General features: G+C 42.0%; 2 protein-coding genes across 3 annotated transcripts; both read right to left on the reverse strand.

The window, feature by feature from the left end:
• Window positions 1–420: 420 nt before the first annotated feature.
• LOC311107864 (ubiquitin-like protein 3) lies at window positions 421–9,102 on the reverse strand. Its single transcript, XM_084150434.1, has 5 exons — window positions 8,168–9,102; window positions 5,050–5,158; window positions 2,989–3,075; window positions 2,485–2,562; window positions 421–2,268 (listed from the first exon to the last, which is right to left on the reverse strand). The coding sequence occupies exons 1-5, from the start codon at window positions 8,192–8,194 to the stop codon at window positions 2,216–2,218; spliced, it is 354 nt and encodes a 117-aa protein (XP_084006560.1). The 5' UTR covers window positions 8,195–9,102; the 3' UTR covers window positions 421–2,215.
• A 202-nt stretch (window positions 9,103–9,304) lies between these two features.
• LOC311107960 (cationic amino acid transporter 3-like) lies at window positions 9,305–24,403 on the reverse strand. Of its 2 annotated transcripts, XR_014610461.1 has the most exons (14): window positions 24,277–24,403; window positions 15,497–15,921; window positions 14,890–15,051; window positions 14,500–14,671; window positions 14,102–14,220; window positions 13,790–14,012; window positions 13,306–13,445; window positions 13,083–13,185; window positions 12,767–13,002; window positions 12,352–12,518; window positions 11,985–12,093; window positions 11,613–11,814; window positions 10,482–10,594; window positions 9,305–10,248 (listed from the first exon to the last, which is right to left on the reverse strand). XR_014610461.1 is itself a non-coding variant. In XM_084150587.1 (12 exons), the coding sequence occupies exons 2-12, from the start codon at window positions 15,861–15,863 to the stop codon at window positions 11,702–11,704; spliced, it is 1,911 nt and encodes a 636-aa protein (XP_084006713.1). In that variant the 5' UTR covers window positions 15,864–15,921; window positions 24,277–24,368; the 3' UTR covers window positions 11,605–11,701. The 2 variants fall into 2 exon arrangements, 1 of the variants encoding a protein (XP_084006713.1); XM_084150587.1 differs by lacking the exons at window positions 9,305–10,248; window positions 10,482–10,594 and having other exon boundaries at window positions 11,605–11,814; window positions 24,277–24,368.
• Between the last annotated feature and the right edge of the window lie 1,409 nt (window positions 24,404–25,812).

Consider the following 25,812-nt stretch of genomic DNA (forward strand, 5'->3'; position numbering starts at 1 on the left):
TACAGTCAGAGGAAAATGTTATATAAAACAGCCAACATGAAATGTTGCATTTTGACCTTAAGAGGATCCCAAACATGGAATTCATCTTATCTGTATGGAACTCAACCAGGTGTTGAAAAGTGATAACCCTGGGCCCAAGCCCCGGGACTAGGATGAGTACACAGTATGGAGGATCTACACAACACTGCCACCTAGCGGCAATCCATATGCTCTACTAATGACAATGAACAGATTTCCTTCTGCTATATCACGAGTCACGACCTCTACATTGAACAATAAAGATTGCTTCAAGGCATATCCCAAACGTGTAATGCATAGTCCAAGCAAGGTGTTTCATGCTTTTTAAAACTTAAAAGAACATTTCTTATTTAAAGATGTTTTATTAATGTATAATACAAGCTTTAAGCAGACCACATTTCATTAGTAATTTTTTTTTTTTTTTTTTACATTTATTCATATTGAGCTACATTTCATAGCAGTGACATTTGTTGACAAAACACTAACCAAAGGACACTCACTCAAAGGAAGGATCCACTGTTTCCATGGAAACCACAGCCACCCAAGACCAATCTGTCCTCCTACTCCACCACCTGCATCACTAACCTCCAGTTCTCTCTCACACAGTACTTAGGTATTCACAAACACACCCCCATTACTCAAATACACATACTGTCTCAATACACTCAGCCATTTCCCCAACCCATCCACTCACACATTCAACAGTCATGTAAAATTAATACGCATTCCCAGACACACACATATACTAACCCCTGGGACAAAAAGTATTCAATTAACAGGAGTCAGACAATAGAAACTGGACAAACAATACCAATACAAGATAAGATAAAAATTTACATTTTCCAATTGCAATATTAATGATATTACTGAATAATTCCACAATCAAAAGGCAAACAAAAACAGACAGCATCCAAAAAAAGGAGGTAAAATACCACAGTCATAATTTCCTCATATTTTCCAGAGGGGAACGCTCTCCAAGGACTTGCTCCCTCCCACGCCTCTAGCCCTAATGTCCTGTAGGTGGCCATGAAGCCCTCCGACTACAGACACTGCTCTGTTGACTGACTCCTGGTGTTGATTCCCTTATTCCTCACTCAGGTCGGACGGGGAGTGGCGAGGGGGCTTCCCCATGGGACGGGGTGTAGTCTAAAAGGTCATGTTGATCAGAGGTGTAAGCCATACAGAATGACAATGGTCACTCAGAAGCAATCCTTCAATACTTTTAACTCAGTTTTAAAAAGAAAATGTAAAAAGCAAGGCTTCACAACCAAGGGGAGGACATGTGGGAGTTAGCTTAGATTCATCTTCTAGCTAGACCAGTTCATCCTTCATCGTCGAGGTGATCAAACACATGACAATGCCACACACACACACTTAGGTGGTGACACAGCTGACCCTTTACAACTTAAACTCTTCCTATGTGTTGGTCCAAGTCCAGGAACAAACACAAGTGTGGCCCATGTCACAGAGATACACACCACTCCACTGGTCCTATGGCAGACTACACACTCCCTGCTAGTGGGAGGCAACTACTGTACACAGTCTACATCGGGTGAGGAGGATGGCAGTTTCTCTAACAGTAGGATACTATTCTGTCTTCCTCTGTTAGATGGGAAGATTAAGACCATACAAAAAAACCTCCAAGACACTTTCAAATAAACAACCCAGTTAAGTGCAATGAGAGGTTTTAACACCATTCTACAAGACCCGTGGGAACCTCCATTTCATTAGCAGAAAGATACTTGGAGGAAACTGTCTGCCGAGTCAATGCAAGCAACCAATGCCACAGTATGGGTCAATGTTCCGAAGTCATAGTTTGCCAGTGTTTCTGTGTGAGGTCTTCAAAACCTGTATGGTCACCCAGCTAGCTCATCCGGGGTAACCACGGAGATTATATGTACAAATTCTTAACATGGTTTTACAACACAGAAGAAAAAGGCAGAATCTGGCAAAAGGGTGAAAAATGTGATTTGAATAAATTGGCACGAAACATAAGAAAAAGAAAAATTCCAAAGCCACCGATTGGGCCAGAGTGCCACAAACACGTGTGACAGATAGCCAGCTGACAGCTCTGACCCATCCTCCTGTGATATCCCCAAATCCATGGTTGACGGGCAGACAGAAGCCGAGCAGGGGTGAGTGTGTGTGTGTGGGGGGGGGGGGGGGGGGTTAAGGAAGGGGATGATTGTTGTTGTCTTTACAAGAGCAGACAGCAGTTGCTCTCCGTGGTCTTCTCCCTGTTACGCTGACCTACAAAGACCAGGACAACAGAAAGAAACTTGAGGTGAGACAACTGCAATGCGACAACTTGAGAGCAAATATCATAAGACTTTCCGGTTTAAAGGGACAATAAGGCCTAAAGCTGTAGCAATTACAGCTCAACATTGTCCCTGACAGCTAGGTGATGGGATGGGTTGACCTCCTTGAGATGAGAGGAGACAGAAACAGGCAGAGAGAGGTTCTCACCATGGGAGTTAGGCTCTGGCAGGGTCTCTCTGGCAACCAAGTGCATGACAGTTGTTCGGCCAGGGGGCAGCTTTAAAGCTTAGAAAACAAAAAGGACAGAGACACAATGAACAATTAATATGCAGAATATATAATCACAAGATAATCCTCCTTTAATTACGGTATTACTAAACATGTTCAGAATGCCCATTCTCCATATTTGAAGATTCATTAATTAGAGTGAATGTCCTTAACTGTGGCACGGGTAACCCTCTAGAGTCTAAGGCCACCATTGATGGATTGAGACACAGCCCATGCAAAATACCAAATATATCTTACTTAAAACAGTTGGATGTTTTTATTATGCTAATTTGATGTCCGCGGGGGCACAGACATCGACTCTAGCTTTTTCAAAAAACAAACTGAATTTCAAAGGATACAGGTCATTCAATCACAGTATTCACTAGTGAATTTCAGACATGTAGAATGGTGGTGTGTGATTGTATAAGAGGGTCCATCCAGTACCTCCCAGGGTGACGTTGCCATGCAGGAACCGTCCCTGGAAGATGAGGCGTAGGATGCTGGCGCTGCTCACCTGCTCCTCCTCCCATCCTGATGGAGCAATGAGACAACATTACAGCAACACTCAGAAGCACAGGGGGAAAGGTCTATCACTAGCGCCAGACATTCAGACAGACACTTCCTGCAGTGGTTGAACCCACACAAACATTACTGCCATCATCAGGGGTTTGAAGATGGAATAAAGTGTTATGACACAAGGCATTGTCCAACACAGCTGTTCCTAGAATAACAGTAAAGGACTTCAAAGTGGTCTTCATGACAAGAAACAGAAGTATGCCCATTATAGTTTCTAAATCAGACACAGAAAGAATAATTCAGAAAGTTGAAGTGACCTGATTAATTCTGCAATACAACTCAATATACAGTGGGGGAAAAAAGTATTTAGTCAGCCACCAATTGTTTAAGTTCTCCCACTTAATTTTCATCATAGGTACACATCAACTATGACAGACAAATTGAGATTTTTTTCTCTCCAGAAAATCACATTGTAGGATTTTTAATGAATTTATTTGCAAATTATGGTGGAAAATAAGTATTTGGTCACCTACAAACAAGCAAGATTTCTGGCTCTCACAGACCTGTAACTTCTTCTTTAAGAGGCTCCTCTGTCCTCCACTCGTTACCTGTATTAATGGCACCTGTTTGAACTTGTTATCAGTATAAAAATACACCTGTCCACAACCTCAAACAGTCACACTCCAAACTCCACTATGGACAAGACCAAAGAGCTGTCAAAGGACACCAGAAACAAAATTGTAGACCTGCACCAGGCTGGGAAGACTGAATCTGCAATAGGTAAGCAGCTTGGTTTGAAGAAATCAACTGTGGGAGCAATTATTAGGAAATGGAAGACATACAAGACCACTGATAATCTCCCTCGATCTGGGGCTCCACGCAAGATCTCACCCCGTGGGGTCAAAATGATCACAAGAACGGTGAGCAAAAATCCCAGAACCACACGGGGGGACCTAGTGAATGACCTGCAGAGAGCTGGGACCAAAGTAACAAAGCCTACCATCAGTAACACACTACGCCGCCAGGGACTCAAATCCTGCAGTGCCAGACGTGTCCCCCTGCTTAAGCCAGTACATGTCCAGGCCCGTCTGAAGTTTGCTAGAGCGCATTTGGATGATCCAGAAGAGGATTGGGAGAATGTCATATGGTCAGATGAAACCAAAATAGAACTTTTTGGTAAACACTCAACTCGTCGTGTTTGGAGGACAAAGAATGCTGAGTTGCATCCAAAGAACACCATACCTACTGTGAAGCATGGGGGTGGAAACATCATGCTTTGGGGCTGTTTTTCTGCAAAGGGACCAGGATGACTGATCCGTGTAAAGGAAAGAATGAATGGGGCCATGTATCGTGAGATTTTGAGTGAAAACCTCCTTCCATCAGCAAGGGCATTGAAGATTAAACGTGGCTGGGTCTTTCAGCATGACAATGATCCCAAACACACCACCCGGGCAACAAAGGAGTGGCTTCGTAAGAAGCATTTCAAGGTCCTGGAGTGGCCTAGCCAGTCTCCAGATCTCAACCCCATAGAAAATCTTTGGAGGGAGTTGAAAGTCCGTGTTGCCCAGTGACAGCCCCAAAACATCACTGCTCTAGAGGAGATCTGCATGGAGGAATGGGCCAAAATACCAGCAAGTGTGTGAAAACCTTGTGAAGACTTACATAAAACGTTTGACCTGTGTCATTGCCAACAAAGGGTATATAACAAAGTATTGAGAAACTTTTGTTATTGACCAAATACTTATTTTCCACCATCATTTGCAAATAAATTCATTAAAAATCCTACAATGTGATTTTCTGGATTTTTTTCTCTCATTTTGTCTGTCATAGTTGACGTGTACCTATGATGAAAATTACAAGCCTCTCATCTTTTTAAGTGGGAGAACTTGCACAATTGGTGGCTGACTAAATACTTTTTTCCCCCACTGTAAAACAAGACAGTGACGTGGTTGTTTCCTGGTCCACCTCCCAACATGCACAAAAACTCACCCAAGGGCCAGTTATCAAAGACGTGCTTGGCGATGTCCATGGCCGAGTCGTTGGGGGAGAAGATGAAGTCTTGTGTCTTCCCACTGACCAGGATAAGACGCAGGTTCACCTGGAATGGCCCAAACAAAACATCTTATTAATCCTACACATGCTCCACAGAAATCCCACAAAATTCCAGTATAATAAAGTCTACATTTCCGCCCCATCGAGCAATGAGAAGCATGTAGCTTAGCCTAATCACATGGAATCCTTCCGTTTTCTCTCACCTCGAATGACATGAGATGACCTTCGGAAGCCTGCACCGAAATTGGCATTCCTATCTAATTAGATTTCTCTGGTGCAGATCTCAGCCCCTTTCACTGGGCTGCTTCCTTCAGAGAGGACTGAGCTCGTTGTGTAGTGAGCCCCTATAGTAGGACAAGGCATAGATAAGGGTGGAGCTGGGGGGTGATGGTGTGGAGGGGGGAGAACAGTGGGCCTTCAGTGGCTTGAGGCAGGGAGCAGCTCCTCTCTCCGGGCTGTCAGCCTAATGTGATAACCCCAGGTGTCCCAGACAGCCCTGGGCCACATTATCACATTTATATTGCCAATGCGTAACCCTGGGGGGTAGTGGTGTATGTACCCACCCAGTCCACTAAATGAACCCATCGAAAAAATTTTTGGGTGAAAATGTGTTTGACATGATATTACCCTAATCGTACTAGAACCTTATGACATGTTTCCCTAAAGCCTTAAAAAGGCTCCTAAAACAAACAGAGACCATTTCATCTTTATTAGTCATTTACAGAATCCAAAAGGAAGGTAGTGGTTTACTTTTTAGGAGACTTGGGTAATTGCATTTTTTTTAATTCTTGGATTTCAAATCGCTCCTTGGTTTAACGATTACATCATCCACATGCTGTGTGCAAAGTTTGGCTGGGAATAAACGCTCTCATTGAAAACCAAACTGAGAAAGGGGAGGACAAATGAACAAGGTAAGGCAGTTGGTCCACTGAATTGAGTCAAATCCCAAATGCCACCGAGAATAATGAATCAAATGATGAATAAAACCACCAACTGATTATTTCTGAGAAATCATTGTACATATAAGTCACATGAAAATTGAAATCCTATAGGGCAATATGAAAAATAACAATTGCACATTAAGTAGAATGAGGTAGTGCAACCCTGAGGTTTCCTGTCAGATGCTCCATGTAGGCTATGTAAATGGCATCTATTACCAACTCATCAATTCTACACTCATAAAACATCCGCTACCAGTAAGTAGTCTTAAGCATACACAGCAGCTCCTGCACAGGAGGAGACCCAGGCTCAAAGCCTTCCCTCCTGTGGTGGCAGCAGCCCCAGGTCAGAACCTCTGGTAGGGAAAAAAGCTCGGAAGCATCATTATGGCCGGAAGCCACACGGTCTCCACCTCGCCATCAGCTGACAGATTGTAACACGCTGCACACACACAACCACTGCCTCACGTAAATAAATAATTCACCAAAGTAGATATTGGTATTCCACCAGAATCCAACAAATGGCTGGGAAATCATGGCGTTCCAACCATTAGGCCTACCAACACTATTATAGTTTGGAGACCAATATCAAAGTTCCATTAACAGATATTAAAATGTGTTCATTTAACCCTAAACTTTCTTCGTTGGTAATCAGGGAAGCCAGAACCAAGTGTGTGCCACCAGGTGTGATGTCTGGATTGTCCTACACTGATCCGTTTACAAACACGCCAACCCCCCTAAGCAGAGGAAGTCCCATTCCCTCCCCCCTAAGAACTGCATAACCTCTCCGTGTGTGGTTACATACCCATATCATCATTAACAAGCTTTACCCCCCCCCCCCCATCCCTTTTATCCGCAACCAAACAAAACTAGAATCTGCCCAGTCGCCCTTAGTGAGAATTTTTTGTTTTTGTTTTGTTATCCATCAAGGATATCCTGTTAAGACTAGCCAATCAAGAGACAAACAAACATGCACTTCAAAAACTCAGATTTGAAGTAAGATAAAAGGTCAGCAACATGTGTGCATTGAGAACAGAAATGTGACAATGAGGGATTCTACCAAATACACAAAAGTAGACAGACTCCAAAACACCACAAGCTGGCATCAGTACAATAGCACAGGTAGTCCAGAGTAGCCTACTAGCTTTTGCATTGATTTGAGATTGTGATTTCAATTTGACTGATTCTCCTCAGTTCCTAGATACAATCTCCTCTCCATTCCTGCCTTAACACAACAGTGCCATGGACAAAAAAATAAAAAAATTGTAAAGTGGTTATCCCACTGGCTATAAGGTGAATGCACCAATTTGTAAGTCGCTCTGGATAAGAGCGTCTGCTAAATGACGTAAATGTAAATGGTCTTAACACCGGTCATATGGGTTTGTTTGGAGATTAACAATATCCAAGGGGGTAGAGCTGTGATTTGGGGATCGGAAACAAATCAGTTAAAAGGTCCAATGCAGCCATTTATATCTCAATATCAAATCATTTCTGGGTAACAATTAAGGAGCTTGCTGTGATTGTTTTGAATGTAAAAAAATTGTCAAATAAACTAAAATAGCTTCTTAGCAAAGGACAATTTCTCAAGCAAGAAATTCGCTAGAACTGTCTGGGAATGTTTTGAGTGGAGGGGGGAAAACTGAAAATTAGCTGTTATCGGCAGAGAGGTTTGGAACTCGATTGGTCTATTAACTAATTTACTGCATGGTGACGTCACCATGGAAGGCCAAAACTCCCTCCCACCGAAACATGCTGACATTTCAGGCAGTCTGAAAAACAGCTATTACACTAAAAGTGCATTATAATTTTCACAGTATTATTCCAACCTCAGTGTGGAAATGTTTATAAAACAGAGGAAAATCACGTTTGACTGCACTGGGCCTTTAAGGCTCACCTCTACAAAAAATGTGGGGCAATCTCAAAATGTAGTTTGACAGATGGTGATTACAGAAACAGCAGCTATTTTGTTTGATTAATCCCTGATCCTAAACTAGCCTCCAAATACATTCTGACATGGAAAACATCACATGCACTGTAACCATGTCAATATTAGACACGCACAGCATTGGATCTTATGCAGTAACTAAGGATTGTGTTGGGTTGCAATGAATACTCACCATATCGACATCCCTTTGAGTTGTCATGGCTCTGAAGCAGCTCTGAACAGAGCCGACTGGGCAGTTAGTGTTGCGCTTTGCTGGAGGAGACTGGGCCAAACCCCTGGCACAAAGAACACTGTGTGCGTTTCACTACTCTCTCACCCACCCCCTCCCTTCTCTGATTTCCACAGCCTGGCACCAACTCAAGCGCTCTGACCAACGTGAAACATAAATTGGTTACAAGATTCGCCTGTTGATGTGATATCTGCGAACGACGGTGGCTAGGTAGCAAGGTGTCAAGCTTATTTGACCAATCAACCACTGCCTAGCAATCATACACTGTCAGACAGTTGGAAGCTATTTAGCTAGATAGCATTTGGCTACACATTAGCTAGTTAGCTAGCTAGCTTCAGTAGCTTGCCAACACTAATAACGTTACTTAGCTATCAACAACTACACAAACACAACAGATGGCTATAAACTCGTTGCTTTAACCTCAACGACAGATCAACTGAAATCCGTACTGCCTGACAATATAACTAACGCTAGCTTGTAACTAGTAGCATGGTTAGCCAGCAAGGAGATAACTAGCTAACGTTACTTCGGGTGTTGTGGTAATTTACAAGGAAGGTAACTTATGTAGCTACCTGGCTAAAATCTAACTATCTGGCTAACTAAGGTGAAAATATCTGACTGCGGCAGAAAATAGGAACTGTGGGAACACAGAAAAGACAACCCGCGATATCTCTACCGTTAATCTTACAACAACAAAAAACTCAAATCTCTAAAGACCTTACCGGTATAAAACAAATACTTAAATATTCAAGCATCCCAATGGTTAAACGTATCCCATGTTTGAGTGTTTCTTTGCGTCAAATAACATCGAACCTAGCTGCTGCTTGTCGAAGAATAATGGCAGGACATTTAAAGACACCGGAAATCAGCTGTTTGTCAACATAGGAAACAAAGTACTTCTGGGAGTTGCAGTCTTGCCATAAGATTCCATTTTGATTGAACAAGTGATGAAAGTTGGACACCGAGGCAATCAACATAAATTGGGATAATTTGACATTTGTTTCAAGCCACCTTGTAATGAAAGCCTGGAAAAAATAACATTCAATACAAGTCACACAAGACAGAAATCAGTTTTCATTTAGGATTATTCAAATTTACTTTAAAAAAAAACATTGATCTATATACAGTAATTTCACTTGACACATTTACAGATATAAAACATAGTATAACAGTACATGTTCTCATCAGTAAGAGTACAAATGGACATGAAACAGTTAGTACAACATAATTGTTATTTTCTCAAATACTGTTCTGATGACCTCAAGGTTGTTTGTAAACATCCTAGTATTGTAACTCACTTCACAAAACCTTGTATGGAGACACTTACATACTGTGCAAGGCTTTGCTTTGCAACATGATGCTGTAACAAGCTTTGAGCCCTCTGGAACCATTAAAATGGTTAAAGAACTGCAAACAAAAAATTTCCCCACATTGTAGACTTTTACTCACAGCTATTTGTAGTGTGCTTTCTAGACCATTTTTCCACAAGACTGGCCAGTCTTGATCTTAATATGAAGGGACCTCAACTGTAATTGATAATCTATCTGTGATATGACCATTTCTACATCTCGTAAACAGGCATATAATACAAATAACAGTTACATACCCTTGAAGTGAGCAAATTAATTTTGAGGCACATAGTTAAACAGCAAAAACAGTAACAAGTTGATTTGAACACCACCACAGCAAAGTTTCTAGAAACATAATTGGACTGAGGCTGGTGGGCTTTTCAGTTCATGTTATTACTACATTCAGTTAGACACTCAGTAGACTTAAGAGATTAAAACCCAGGCCCATCTTTCAATGACACAATTAGGACAATTATATACAAACAGTTATGTACAAAATTATACATGGAATCAATCATGTAAGTAACATGTACCACGAGATTAAGACCTTAAAACAGGTACGAAACCTATAAGACTTTTCATACTAGGCTAATGTATTGTAATCCTTTCTCTGTCTTTCAGTAGTATCAGTTTTGGCCTCCAAGGAATATCAGCATTTTTCTTCAGTGTACCTTCCTATAGAGTTTGTCAATCATCATGGTACAAAAATAAGTTATTTCTCTCGTCACATAATCTCTACCTTTAATAGCATAACTTTAAATTGAATAATTATTTGGGCAGCTCTTACAATAATTAACAAATATAACATTCATATCTATGTATCTGTATAAATATGAAAACAACATTCAATTAATTATTGTAAATTATCTATTCAAATTGCTAAATGCTTCAAAAATTAGAAATATTACCTGCTTTTGGGTAAGGACCGTCAAGTTTTACTAAATTAAATTTCATTGTCAAGCGTCTCTCTATAGTGCAGACAGTGAGTTCTGCTGTGGTTTGACCCTCTCCTTGGTATTGCCTGTCCCCAAAGAACACAAATAATACCATAGTAATTGACCTACATGGACAGGAGGACACACGACACTACATACCCTGTCGATGTGCTTACTGTACCCAGCAGTAACTCACAGGGCAAAGACAGTAGAGATCAAACACCATTTTTGGAAAATGGCTGAATTCAGGTAGAAACAACCAGGCACTAGAATAACACATTAAAATGGAGGAACTCTGTTTCCTTGCCATTTGTACCACCTAAATGACATATAAAAAAATTAAAAATAAACCTTAAAACATTTAGATTGCAGAAATTTGTCAAGTTCATTTTGATAGAGTATACATTGAGTGTACAAAACGTTAAGAACACCTTCCTAATATTGAGTCGCATGCACCCCTCCCTCCCTCCCTCCCTCCCTTTTGCCCTCAGAACAGCCTCAATTAGTCGGGGCATGGACTCTACAAGGTGTCGAAAACATTCCACAGGGATGCTGGCCCATGTTGACTCCAATGCTACCCACAGTTGTGTCAAGTTGGCTGGATGTCCTATGGGTGGTGGATCATTCTTGATACACACAGGAACCTGTTGAGCGTGAAGCAGTGTCGCAGTTCTTGACACAATCCTGTGTGCCTGGCACCTACTACCATAACCTGTTCAAAGGCACTTAAATCTTCTGTCTTGCCCATTCACCCTCTGAATGGCACACATACACAATCCATGTCTCAATTGTCTCAAGTCTTAAAAATCCTTCTTTAACCCGTCTCCTCCCCTTCATCTACACTGATTGAAGTGGATTTAACAAGTGACATCAATAAGAGACCATAGCTTTCACCTGGTCAGTCTATGTCATGGAAAGCGCAGGTGTTCTTAGTGTTTTGTACAATCAGTGTATATCTCAGTGCACATACATCCAAAATCTATTTAGCATGCGAGGTCCTCTCTACATTATAGGAATGACCGAATAACAGAGAGGAGAAGTTAAGACAGTCGGATGTAGCACAATGCCCAGACAGTTGAAAATGAACGCGATGAGAATGTGCACCTGTTCGTCTTGCATGGTATGCCGTTGGGGCGTACACCATCTATTCCACCACTATTCTCCTCTAAGGTGTCATCCCTTCCACCTCACTGTCATCCTCTGCCAGATAGATGGGACTCTGATCGGAGGACTGGCTCAAATTTACCGCGGTTGGGTGTGGCCTCTGAACTGTTCTTAATCCCATAACCAAAGTAGATGAGAAAACCTAGGAGAAAGAGAAGGAAGAAAAACTGATTTAAACAGTGATAAACTACAGCAGGTCAAAGGTGAACCTCACTGACACACTGTACTTGCGTAACACAAAGTTGAGTAAAAATACAGATCGACACAAGACCAAGAGGCAAAGCAATAATAGGGGGTGGGGATCTCACTAACCAATAGCCATCCACACTGCAAAGCGACACCACGTTGGCCCATCCAGCTGCATCATGAGGTAAATGTTGACAAAGATACTGACCAATGGCAGCACTGGGAGTAGGGGTACCTGAGGGGATTCAAAAAAGTTTGTTTATTTTCTACATGAACCACAATTAGCACACACTGGACATAATCAAGTCTAACAAGTACAACAATGTTTATTTCATTTTTTTAAGCTAAGAGCTGATGATTCAATGAAACAAATACAGACAGACAGTGGTTTCTAGGAGAATACGGAAACCTACAGTAAATAGGAAATGGTTTCTCAGGATGAATGAAACAACAAACATGAAATGAGTCATGTGATTGACAACTCCCATCATACCTTAAAGGTGAGTGCCTGTCTGCTCGGGGGCTGTCTCCAGATGATGGCCACACACAGGAAAGAGAGGAAGGCCAGTATCGCACATATGGTGGCCCACACGGGGTGGCCACTCACCACCTCTGCCCCCCACACAGCCAGCACTACGCACAGCAACGTGAACACCACAGCTACAGAGAAAAGAGAGATTGTGAACTTTAGCATGTATAGTGGAATCTTAAGTGTACTTTACAGTTCTTGGTAATAAATCATTTCAATGCATTCTCTCATTTGTATTATCAGACAGCTGCTTCCATTTGTAACCAGTATGCCAAACGTATCAAGAAAGGCTCACTTAAATATGTGTAGCTATTCTGGTAAACCCAAAGCAGCTTTAAACACCATCAACACTTCACCCTGACAAAAGAGGGAGACTCACAAATGACAGCGGAAGTGATGTACACTATGAATCCGGAGGTCTTGGTGGGGACGTCACAGCTGGGCACCAGCAGCATCTTGAGGGTGAACCTCTCCCTGAGGGGCCTGGTCTCCCCCTCACCCTCCTGGCCAAACTCATCCCCACTGTCCCCGTCTGCCATGGTTGCCCTCTGCAGACCCACCAGCTCCACCAGCTTCTCACTAGCACCGCTGACGCCCAGGGTGCCCGGCTGGTACCTGAGAAAAATACACATAAACAGTCAACCCTACGTTGACTGAAAACATGACTCTTTTTAGCCAATATCCTCTGCCCTAACCTGAGGATAAGCACACACGCAGCCACTAGTGTATATGCCAGGAGAGTTCCTATCGACATCAGGTCCACCAGGGCTGCCAGATCAAACAGGAACGCCATCAGGGCTGCAGAGAGAAAGAATCCATTTCAATTCTAAGCAGCATAGAGTAGCTGCTAAACAGTTGACAGAAAACTAAGCGTTGGTGCACGAAGGAGATACTGAGTTAAGCAAGGGCTATGCTTACCTGCTACAATACCCGACACGATGGTGGCTAACAGGGGGGTCTTGGTTTTGATGTTCATCTTTGACAGGAAGCGGAAGAGCAGGCCGTCCTCAGCCATTGCATAGATTACACGGGGCATGGGGAACATTGAGCCCAGTAAACTAGACAGAGAAAAGAGAGAGGGACTCAGACACAGGCATCACCGTCACACAGAGGTCAGCCATGTCTCTGGACAGTCCACAAACACTGACTGGCCATCAACATTTAACACAAGAAACAAAAAAGTTTGGTTCATATATTCCACATCATAATTGGTTGCAGGCAAATAACAACAAACAACAAAAAAGGAACTGAAAGAATCGTACATGAAATGAAACATCTGTTCAGACCCAAAAATAAATATCAAACAAAAAAATATCCTGCCATCTGGGTGCCTTTCTACGTTTGCTAGACGTGCACACAAGGCCATGAGAAGTCTCTATGGGAAACTGTCTGTGCCAGTCACCTGGTGGACAGGGCACAGAGGGAGCCCACAGCCACGATGTAGCGGGCAGGGTCCCAGTGCACATAGCTGAAGGCCTCTGGCAGCGGGCTCTCTCTGTTTAGCAGGTAATAGGGCATCATGAGGGTGAGGGCCGCAGACACCCCGAAGTATGCGAAGAAACAGATGAGCAGAGAGGCCACGATACCGATGGGGATGGAACGCATAGGGTTCTTGGCCTCTTCGCCTGTGAAGATAGATAGAGATGGTTTAAATTTGACAGTCGTCAACCACAGAAAACATACACTGGTGTCAAGAGAAGAGAAAATGGCCTACTTGTTGTTGCGATGCAGTCGAACCCCACAAAGGCGTAGAAGCAGGTTGCTGCCCCAGACAGGACTCCACTGAAGCCGAATGGAGCAAAACCCCCGGTGCCAAACTTCTCTTTAATGATCCTGGAGAAAGAAAGAGAGCAGGGGACTGGTTTTGCAGTAGCCTGCAAAATACCGAAAAATGCCCAAGAGAAAGAGTAATCGTTTCATATTTAGTCTTCAAGAAGAGAACTGGTACCTCTGATGGCTGATGTCTGTAAAAGCTTTGATCTATTGTTGCAAACAGACTTTCGTACCCTCTCAATTACTGCATAGGGCTTATTTTAAAACATAAAACACCATTGCTGCCTTATAAAGTATTCCTTCTGAGCTCCCCAGCCCATCTGTCTGTTGGTGACTCACTCTGGATCAGTGATGTTGGTTGTGTTGACGAAGTCCTCCACAGTAAGGCTCCAGTTGGCACAGTCTCCCTTCACCAGGCCTGAGATGATGACGAAGCCCAGCACCACCAGGTTGACCCCCGTGAAGATCTTGTTCACCAGGGCCGACTCGCTCACGCCAAACGCCAGCAGGCCTGTGTGGGTGTTAGCAAAGTGTCAGAGCCACAGACGTGGGCAGCGACCAAGCACCGCCAATCACAATGCTGCACTGAATGGGCACTCTGCCCATGCTCTAGGGCAGCAATGAAGAGGCAGCCATAGAGAACCCTCTTTAGTAGCTGTAGTTTCGCTGAGGGTGTGTATAATGTTTTCAAATGTGTTCAGAGTTATGTTAATGAGATGAGAGCCTTACCACTGAGCAGCAAGATCAGGATGAAGGCAAAGAGGTCTGGGTATTCAGCAAGAATCTTCCCAGGGACCTTGATGGACATGGAGGCTCTGAAGAAGTCTGAGATCTTCTGTTCAACCAGGTTGTCAAAGGTGGAGCTCCAGGCCCGAGCAACACTGGCTGTGCCTGAAAGAGAGGGAGAAGAAGAGAAAGAGAGAGAGAGGAAGAGACTTACAATGAGAGAGGTTGGAGTCATACTTTCAAGGGCCCTTCTGTCACAAGGCAATCCTTCTGAAGGACCAGGCACTTGATCTGCCTGTAAAACCTCTTCAGCTCACGTCCTCGTCAGAATCTTATTCATTCAGTCTAATTATTAAGCTACTCAGAATTGCTGATTATCTCAAGTGACTGGCTAGGTATAGCAGAAAATATCACTGCTGTTTAAGCAGCTTGGAGTTGTGTGCAGTCACATACATTTATGTTATCCTTGCACCTCATATCCTGCTTTTACCTTTAAACGTGTTTCTTGCAATTTTACACAAAAATAGATTAAACATTTCCTGCCCATTTTTGAATCACTTTGCTTCTTAATTTCAAATCCTTCATTTTTACTAACCCACTTCTGACTCACCTATGACATAGGAGAGGATGAGGTTCCAGCCAGTGACGAAGGCCCAGATTTCCCCCACAGTCACATAGCTGTATATGTAGGCTGAACCAGTCTTGGGCACACGGGCACCAAACTCAGCATAACACAGACCAGCAAGGACGGAGGAGAGCGCTGCGATGAGGAAGCAGAGCACGATGGCTGGGCCGGCCTTCTCCCTGGCCACCTCTCCAGCCAGCACATAGACGCCAGCCCCCAGAGTGGCGCCCACCCCCAGGGCAATAAGGTCCAGCGTGGTCAGGCAGCGGGCAAAGTGGCTCTCTTCCTGGTTACAGTCCAGCGCCCGTCGCCGGAGCAGCATCTTACCGAAGGACGCTAGCTTCTCAGCCATTATAGGACAGTAGGTCACCAAGTCAAGAGGAGGAGATTATGGATCTTCTTACAGCCAACTGAGGAAGAGGAGAATCTACTGTCAAATGAGAGCGGGAGTGGTTTGGAGGGACAAGCCCAGACACAACAATCATTATTTTGTAATCAACTACTTTCTCAGAAGCGAGATATGATATAATCAAATGGGGAGTGAAATGTCAGTTAGAAAAACAAAGCAATTTGCCTCTTCACACGAAATAATGTGTCATTCCATGTAGAGTAGATGCCACACTATCATTATTCTCTGAAGGGTCGTTCTGTTTGATTTCAGTCATTTTTGACCGCACCCCTTTCGATTTGAACAAAACTTTGTATACATATTTGCCCATGGTAGAAGTGGTCAAAAAGTGACTTTGTGGACATGAATGACAAAACATTTAGGAGATAGATGTGCTCAAAGTTGACCAATTTCGCATACCCCGCCCTACCATAAGACATCCATGTCTTCATCACTGGATAAGATAAACAGTTGAGTTTGATATCATTAAAAAGCTTAACTGGGTTGTCAAACTTTTGTAATTTCTTGAAGAAACTTGTTTTATTAAATATAAATTATTAAAATGTTTTACCTTTAATGTCAATGATCTAAAAACACGTAAAGGCAGATTTTTTTTCAAATGTTGTAGGTTAGACCATATTTTACATAATCTGAGGTTTGTGTTGTGCCCGCCATCGGTTGAAGTAAGCACAACATCACCACCAACTATGCAGTTCTTCTCTGCAATCTCAACATCAGGGCAAGATGTGGCAACGCAAGTCAAGGTCTCTGGTACACACACACACACTCATTCATTCACATAGAACTAATCACACAAGGGGACACAGAGTGCAGGTTGGCCCAAGGACAAGTGCAACATCACAGCGATATGCATCCTTCGTCAATCCCAAATCTCTCTGCCGATCTCACACTGACACTAGGTTAACAGTGCTGGGCAATTCCACGTTAACAGAATTGCGCTGAGACTCACATTTTTCACTTAAAATGTATGTCAAACAAAAACCATTGATTTCAAAGTTAAACAAACCATACAACTCTATACACAATGACTACTTTTAACAATTTACACCGAACAGTTTACAGAAACACATTTACTGGAAGAACTGTGCAGATGCAAGGTTTGGTAACAACATGTCGGTAAAATCTCCCTCAGTTTTTTGTGAACACGTTTTCCAAGAACGTTATTAAATATCTGCTCTGAATTAAGATTCAAAGATGTCTGCCAAAAGAATGGGGTGTCAGGTATGACATGGCACCTTGGCTCTGAAAAAATCTATTTGGCTTATTTTGGAACTACAGTAAGTGAAGTGGACTTACACCCGGTAACAGAATTGCGGTAACGGAATTTCATCATGGGTCACAGATCTGTACTACATAGAAATACATAATTATGGATATGAATGTCATTATCTTCATGGTGATGTATCCTAAAGTGGTACACAAAGGTAGAAATATGCAATATCCTCCTTTGCATATTTGGGTATTATTCTACACACTGGCTATTATTTTAACGAGCTCCACTACCAAACAAGACCACATTTGGTTGGTCCGGACCAAATCTGAAGCAAATCATATTTGTCTATGTTTCACAACCTGATATCAGTAAAACACAAACTAATTGATATGTCTACCATTACTTGTTACTTCTGTGAACATTCATTATCCTTCCTCCTCATGAGGGAGAGAAATTAGAAAATATATTTTAAAAAGATTCTCCTGTTTTGTATAGTAGTTCTGAAAGTTGCGCTCACGAGCCAAAAGTGGTCCCTGAAAATTCTTACTACGTCACATATGTGAAGATACGTGCACCACGTCATTGTGTGTGCATCTTGCTAGTCTTTGCTGAAATGGCGAGGGGCTGAACTTCCAGAAAACAAGTTGATTTCAAACTAGGGATTTTGTGGCTAATTTAGGTAATTCTGCTCATAGATTATGCATGTATGAAATACACCGACAAATCCAGCCTAAAGCGGAAGGTTTAAAAAAGACTTAGTAGTCGCCAAAGTTCCGGAGCATGTCTAATGATGTGGGTTTTTGGTAACGGAATTTCAAGGCACAAGACAAGATTTCTTGAACTTACAGAAGGCTGGTTTTTTGTTTTCCTAAACTAAATATAAAAGTGTTGATATTAGTTGGCAGGGGTCTTTACTTCAACATTGTGTTTTGGTGTATTTCTAATACCTTTTAAGACTTTTTCTGGTAGATGTTTTCTAAGACCCCTTTTCCATCTGTTTGACAAGAAATCAAAGCGTTTGCATATTCCATATTTTTAGGATGGAAAATGGTTGAAAAATGTATACATGCCTTAATTTCTCAAAAATATAGACTCTTAGCTTTCATTTGACATGCTCCTATGAACTTCACATGTTGGTGCTCGTGGGTCCTTTTACATGGAAATTACCTGCTACTAAAAGGCAGTCTGGCTGAATAGTGAATAATGGCAGGCAGCCATTTAGGCCCCGACCATTGGCTGGTAGCCTCCCGAGGAAAGAAAGCCCTGCAGTAGTGCATAGCGCTGACCAGTACCCTGACCTTGGCAGAGACCGTAGTGAATCTGAAAGACTGGCTAAGGGAGGGAGTCAAGAACCCCATTCATTTGCAGCCAGAAAAACTAAAATAGGAGACTGAAGAAAATAAATGAAAAGAGAACAGGGAGAAAGGGGGGAATAGAAGGAATGGCAGCGTAGTTGGCAAAGAAAGCATGGGACAGAGAGGAGAATGGAAAAACCTGATGAACGGCCTCTAACTTGACACACCAGACCGATTACATTTTTAAGCAACAGACAGATGATCCCAATACAAAGCTGGGTAAGAAAACTAGAAATCGCCCTTTCCAACTGTGTCCAAAAAAGCAACAGGAAATAATTGCTGTCCAAGCCCACTGTGTGGGCGCCATGGATGGACCTAATAAAGCTCTCCTGTCTGGCAATGGGTCCAGGTCGAAGGGTTGATCCTGGCACACACACCGGAGATGCCATGCAAGTTTAATCAGGCCATGTCTGGGCAACACACCTCATCAGGAGGGAGAGAGCGTCCATGTCAACTCTGTTTGGCTGACAGGAGACAACGTCTACAAGGGACACAGGCGACTACATTGCCTACACCCAGATCTCATACCCCTGTGGTCCTTGTTCTCAATCTGTAGTGTACACACTATAGGCCAGGGATATTCAACTGGCAGCCCGCAGGCCAGATCCGGCCCGTTTATTCATTTATACTGGACCTTTGATCAATTCTGAACATTAATAAAAGATCCGGGGAAAAAATCCCTGCCCAAATCTGACATTCAGTGCCAAAATGACAAGCACTAAGGTGGTTGTCTATAGTGTGGTTTCTAGTGCCTATGTGGCATGTTAATTCTTTTTTCTTCATACGAATTTGTCTCTAGCGTTTGAACGGTTTAAGCTATGACCCCATTCCTTAAAGCTACAACTCTCAGGAACACGTACATGCCTTCCATTTCCCTCTCTGATGCTCACAAGGACTCGTTAAAAGGGGATGACAAAAAACACCTAATGACTGAGAAAAATGAATTCAAAGCATACTTCCTTCAGCCTGGAATTTGGCAATACCTGATTTGACATATCTGTCTTATTTATTGAGATGCTTAGTTAAGATTTTAAAATGACCTAATTAATAATATAATAACAATAATAATATGCCATTTAGCAGACGCTTTTATCCAAAGCGACTTACAGTCATGCGTGCATAAATTTTTGTGTATGGGTGGTCCCGGGGATCGAACCCACTACCCTGGCGTTACAAGCACCGTGCTCTACCAGCTGAGCTACAGAAGCTATTAATAATTGTTTAAATAAAACAAAAATAATGGTGAGTGAGCGTTTCACCTTTTCCTTTCAATGTTGATAAATTGTTTTGGTTGCACCTCGACTCACATGTTTTTATTTTATTTTTATTTTTTTACATCTGTCCCCCGTAAGAATATGTTGAATAGCCCTCATATAGGCTTTGAGTTCAACAAATAGGCATCTCAGTCACCAGTTACTACACCCACGGCACTTACCATTTCCTAACCATTTGACCAGTAACATATTGTTGACTTTAGGATGATAAAGATACAGTCTACCTGGCTGCATGTTTTCCTCTACTAGGCTCAGTAGGCTGACATTCTAGCCAGGCAAAGTTGAGAAAATCCAGCCTCTGGAATAACAACTATATCAAGCACAGTTGGCCTTTCTCCTCCATTAAGAGGATAATCAACAGTGTTACATAAGCCTGCTAACCTTCTTAGAGGTGAACAAATAATTAGTCATGATTATGTTTGTGTAGCCTAGCATGACCATGGTGAAATGTGTGGCCTAAACTGCACCACAAAGTATTTGCAATATGATGTGGGAAATGAAGTAATGGCATGTTCTGGTCATTTATAAGAAGCATTAAGAATAGAACTGTAAAGAGGGCCTAAAAAGTTAACTTTTTGGTCCACCTGCCACTGTGTAATAAAACAAATGAGCATGCTTTGTAATGTTTCTAAAACAATAAATGTATTACTAGTTAGAAATAAATGTGGTATATTGTTTAATTTAATATAATTTTTTGTGAGAATCACAGATGAGACAAATTTTCACCTGCCCCTTTAACGGCAGGAGGTTACAGTCACAGATAGAACAATGAGACAGATATTTCACTGGATGTACAAATGTGAAGCATCCGATTGGCTACCAAAGATGGTAGTGAGTGGAAAGCCCTGTGGCCGGCAGTGGGAGAAGATGGAACGAGATGGATTTTGGCCCACATTCTGCTAATTTTGTCATCGATGAAACATTTGATCTCAATACAGTTTTCTGTTCCCAAAACTAAAATATGTTACGAACAGAGTGGACAACGTTTTGTAGACTTTACCCTTTGCCAAAGTTTCAAAAATGTTTGTTGTTTAGGAGTGCAAAGTCAAATTTAGTTATTGCACACGCACTCTTCAGAGTAGGCGTTCCCTAACCAAAATATGCAAATATATGCTAGAACGCGCTAATAGGATCTCGCTAGCTCGTGCTTGGCTCTGCCCACCTCATTGCTTGTTCTACCCACATTGACTCATTTGTTCCCATTTAAAAAGGACAGGCTTCGGTCTATCCTGGTTTAGTTATACAAATCTTTGTTACAGTGGTAAAGCGACTCAAGTCATGTTTGTGAGAATAAATCCGACTAGTAGACGTGTTGTCTTCTTTTCCCTAGCAGTTGGAACTCAAACATTGAAAAACAACATAGCTTGTGAACAAAACAATGTAAATAGCCAAGAAACATAGGGACAAAGTCTCACTTCAGTAGACTTTCGTTTCAAATAAATTAGACTTTTATGCCTGTGCTCAGCACTTCTAAAATGAATATTTCACTCAGCTCTTCACCTGCGCACAGCAGCGCAAGGTGGGATAGACTATACTATAGGATTCGTAGTTCTTTGACTTTGTGCGATTAATTTACCAGCTATGAAACAAAACGGCAGAAATACTTTGAAAACAGCTACTACAGCATTTAACTATTAATGTGATCATACTTTACTATTTGTATTCACAACTGCTAGTGAAATGCTCGCACTGTGGAGCCCTAACCACCCGCCAACGTTGCAGGTGAAATAGTAGACCTCACCTGCCAATTTTAGACCCTGACTGTAAACATAGAAGAACCATTGTAAAGCAGAACATATAACACAGGAAATCTGACCTGGGCGCCAGGACATTTCCGAATTCAACAACGCAATACTGTTGTCTTGCCAAACATGACTACAACTAGAACAAGCTGTTCCATGCTCAGAAGTTTTAAATATCAAGAAAAACAACGGTTCTACTTCCACTCTTTGTTATTTTTTGGAAGGGGAAACAATGTGGCCTCCATCAAACAAGTGAGTGCACAGCTAAAATAAAAGGTTCATGATTAAATTTCAACAATTCAAGTGAACAGGCCACATTCAGAAGAACCATCATATCATTTGACAATGGAATGAATCACTGCCAACTTTTGCTAAGGAATGAGACAGACAGGGCATAATGCTCAATTTGTGGTGTTTCCATGGTTACTTCGCTTTGGCTTCTCTGAAATGATGCCAGATGATGCACACACAGCATTTGCTATTCATCAGATCCCTGTCTTCAAAGGGCAATCTAATTATGGGCATAGATGACAACAGAGAATCAGCACATCAACCACCTCTTGCTACATAAAGCCCTCTACCTATTACCACACCCCTGTGTCCACACAACAATGCAATTCGCACAAAATGCTGAAAGAAGTGCTGGAGTGCCCATGCTATACGGGAGGGAGGGAGGGAGGGAGGGAGGGAGGGAGGGTTCTTTCACACTAGTCTTTCCAGTTACTGTAAATTACTGAACACTCAAACTGTCCTTGGAACCCTGAAAAAAGGTAGGTGTGGTAGTTTGATTGGTGGTTAGGTTTCTTGGCTGAAAAAAAAAACTACAGAAATTTCTGACACCTGGAAAAGACAAGCCTCAGCAGGTACTTGAACATAGTTATGCAACACCACTAACAACACCCAAGCCTTCCACAATAGAAAGTGTCAGTACTCACTTAGCAGATTAAGCAGCAATGGGATATACACTATATTTTATTGAATATATTGTAGGTAGTGACATTATTCTGACTGGTTTCAGACTAGACTTAACATAGTAAATGTAAATCCGGGATGAAGGGTGGTTGGTCGGGGTGGATGGGGGGGCTATATATAACGCGAACGTCTAGCAACCCAAAGGTTGCGTGTTCAAATCTCATCACGGACAACTTTAGCATTTTTGAAACTTTGCAACTACTTACAAATGTTTAGCTACTTTGCAACTATACTGAACAACAATATAAACAATTTCTACGTTTTTACTGAGTTACAGTTCATATAAGGAAATAAGTCAATTGAAATTAATTATTTAGGCCCTAATCTACGGATTTCACATGACTGGGCAGGGGTGCAGCCACGGGTGGGCCTTGGAGGGCATAGGCCCACCCACTGGGGAGCCAGGCACAGCCAATCAGAATGATTTTTTTCCCACAAAAGGGCTTTATTACAGACAGTAATACCCCCCAGGTGAAGAAGGTGGATGTGGAGGTCCTGGGCTGGCGTAGTTACACGTGGTCTGCGGTTGTGAGGCCGGTTGGACGTACTGCCAAATTCTCTAAAACGATGTTGGGGGCAGCTTATGGTAGAGAAATGAACATTCAATTCACTGGCAACAGCTCTGGTGGACATTCCTGCAGTAAGCATGCCAATTGCACGCTCTCTCAAAACTTGAGACATCTGTGACATTGTGTTGTGAGACAAAACTGCACATTTTAGAGTGGCCTTTTATTGTCCCCCGCACAAGGTGCATTTGTGTAATGACCATGCTGTTTAATGAGCTTCTTGATATGCCACACCTTTCAGGTAGATGGATTATCTTGGCAAAGGAGAAATGTTCACTAACAGGCATGTAAAAAATTTGTGCACAATTTCAGGGATTTTTTTATTTCAGCTCATGAAACCAACACTTTACATGTTGCGCTTATATTTTTGTTCAGTGTACTTACCTAACCCTTTTAGCTAACCATTTAACCTAACCGTAACTTTAACCGCTAGCCTAGCTAACGTTAGTTAGCAAATGAATACATACCATACCATATTAAATGAGTGTCTCGCATTTACATACAGAATAATACGATATGCTCTGAGACCTGGTTGTATTATTAGCTAGCCAGCTAAGATTATTAATACATTTGAAAGTGAACTGCAGGCTTGCACCTCACATTGCACACAACAGTCCGTGTTCGACAAGTAACAAAAATAAACACCAACCTGATTACAAGAGTACCTTGATAACTATGGATCAAATAGAGAAGGAATGTTCGACACGAATTTAGTTATTAATCTAACGTTAGCTACATAAAACACACTCAAGGTTTACATTACTAGGCTCGTTTACGTTTGGTTTGGCGAGGTTGGTAAGGTAGTTACCTGATTTACAGCAAGATAAATTAGACGGTCCATTCACGTGCCAGCCAAAATACCTAACTAGATAACGTTAGCAGTCAAACCCTATGGTTGAGGGAGATTTTCTAAAACCAAAGAACCGACAGCTGAATTGTCTGAAAAGCTAGCTAGATCCAAACACTCCAGCATGTCTGCAGACTAAGCTAGATAGCTACAAAGAATCTCGTTAATTCATGCTGGGCATCGCGAAAATGCCCAACTAGTACTGCCACATTCGATTCAGGTGTTGTTATTCACACTAAATCTCCATACCTTGAATGACTTTCAGAGTTAATTCATTCATTCCTATCGATGAGCAGTCGCTTTGGTTCAGACTCTTGGAACACATCACTAGCAAATACAATCTACATTCGATGTATTTGGTATAACAAACATTAGCTAGCTACATACCTGAGGAATTGATGGGCCCAAAAATAAATTGCGATCAGCCAGATTAAAACTATCGGTCTTCCAATTGAACTTCTGTCTTTACAGTCCGAAAAAAGTGCGACTGTCTGTCTACAAACTTCATACAACCACAGTATACAACACACGCTAATGTAAACGGTACAACCCATGCGTTTTGATTGGCTAGTGTAATGAGCCTGTCATTGAAAATGTGCTCTCTCGTCAGGAAACTTGTGTTGTTCAGAGGAGCTAGACAACAACACAGCTAACACAATCACTTCAAACTGAAGCTGGAAAGACTGCAAACTAGCTGCACTTCGTTTCGTTTGACCTGTTTTCTATTGATAGTTATTTGTATATATCCATAAAATTATGCAGATTCATGATTCCAACTGGCTGAGAAAAGCTGCCTACCTGTCTGTCTCATCCTGACACCTTCATTACTATTGGACAGCTGGAGATCGAATTGAATATTGAAACAATGTTGCAAATGTCGGAGAGACAGACAGCAAGGTTTATACAAATCTTCGCTGTTGAAAACTAAATGTTTGTCTAGAAGAAATGTGAGATAATGTCTAGATGCTTTTTATAGTGGAGATAAGGTTTATAAATTGCCTGGCTGGGCTGATGAGACAGTGGATTCGCAGATGGAACAGAGTAAATAGGCATTTTAACATCATAGATTTAGCTGGTAGTAGCTGGTAGTAACTTGTGGAATAGACACCGGCTGGAATGCAGTTTTAACCAATCAGCATTCAGGATTAGACCCACCCGTTGTATAAATGAAAATAATTTGCAGTAGATTCTGTTAAAAAAACATGGTGAACATTACTTGAATGTACCTTTAACAAAAGGGATGTGTAAGGGAAATGTTATGTTTGTGTATCAAAATCAATGCTACTTCTTGTAGATGGGTTCATGCAGGTGACTGCCTGATCATGTACGGAGGAATCTTCACGATCACTGATCCTCAACTTGGCAGTACGCCTTGAATATTGCTATGGGAACAACCAAGGTATCTCAGTTACAAGGTCTCAACTTGGAGAGAGAGAGAGCATCATGAGGTATTGGTCAGTCACACGTGCGAGCCACCGGCAATGATGAATTCATTACGCTAAATCATGCAAATATAACTTGTCTGTGTATAGCAGTATACAGACATTCACTAAGGTGCATTAAGTTTGTTGGAACCTCTCCAGCTAGCTGACAAATAGAGTAATTCATTTAAGATTGACTTCAGGTGTCCCTGGTGTTGAATTTCCACCACAATCTGGCATCACAAACAGGATCAGTGATTCTACCTGTGGAGCATCCCAGTGAAGGTCTGCGAGGGAACACCGGTGGCGCATTCCATGTGAAGGCGTGCAAGGGAAATTCCCATCTGAACAAAGACGACGTGGATCCGCCCAGACCAGACTTTTACTGTGAGCTGGAGGGACATATCTACTGAATTTCAGTAAGTCAACTTCAATGAATTTGAATAAAAATAAAAGAACAATTATAAAACCAATAAAATTGAACATAAAGATGTAGAAGAAG

The sequence above is a fragment of the Coregonus lavaretus genome, assembly GCF_964263955.1.
Source record: "Coregonus lavaretus genome assembly, chromosome: 32".
Taxonomy (NCBI): Eukaryota; Metazoa; Chordata; class Actinopteri; order Salmoniformes; family Salmonidae; genus Coregonus; species Coregonus lavaretus.

What these genes read in the sequence shown, in the direction of transcription:
- LOC311107864 (XM_084150434.1), bottom strand. Translation starts at nt 8,194, where the DNA reads ATGACAACTCAAAGGGATGTCGATATG. An exon ending in CTTTGATAACTGGCCCTTGG is followed by an intron (nt 3,076 to 5,049) that starts GTGAGTTTTTGT and finishes TTGCTCCATCAG; the next exon opens with GATGGGAGGAGGAGCAGGTG. An exon ending in GCCAGAGCCTAACTCCCATG is followed by an intron (nt 2,269 to 2,484) that starts GTGAGAACCTCT and finishes TGGTCTTTGTAG; the next exon opens with GTCAGCGTAACAGGGAGAAG.
- LOC311107960 (XM_084150587.1), bottom strand. Translation starts at nt 15,863, where the DNA reads ATGGCTGAGAAGCTAGCGTCCTTCGGTAAGATGCTGCTCCGGCGACGG. An exon ending in CCTGATCTTGCTGCTCAGTG is followed by an intron (nt 14,672 to 14,889) that starts GTAAGGCTCTCA and finishes ACACCCACACAG; the next exon opens with GCCTGCTGGCGTTTGGCGTG. An exon ending in TGCAGTGTGGATGGCTATTG is followed by an intron (nt 11,815 to 11,984) that starts GTTAGTGAGATC and finishes TCTTTCTCCTAG; the next exon opens with GTTTTCTCATCTACTTTGGT.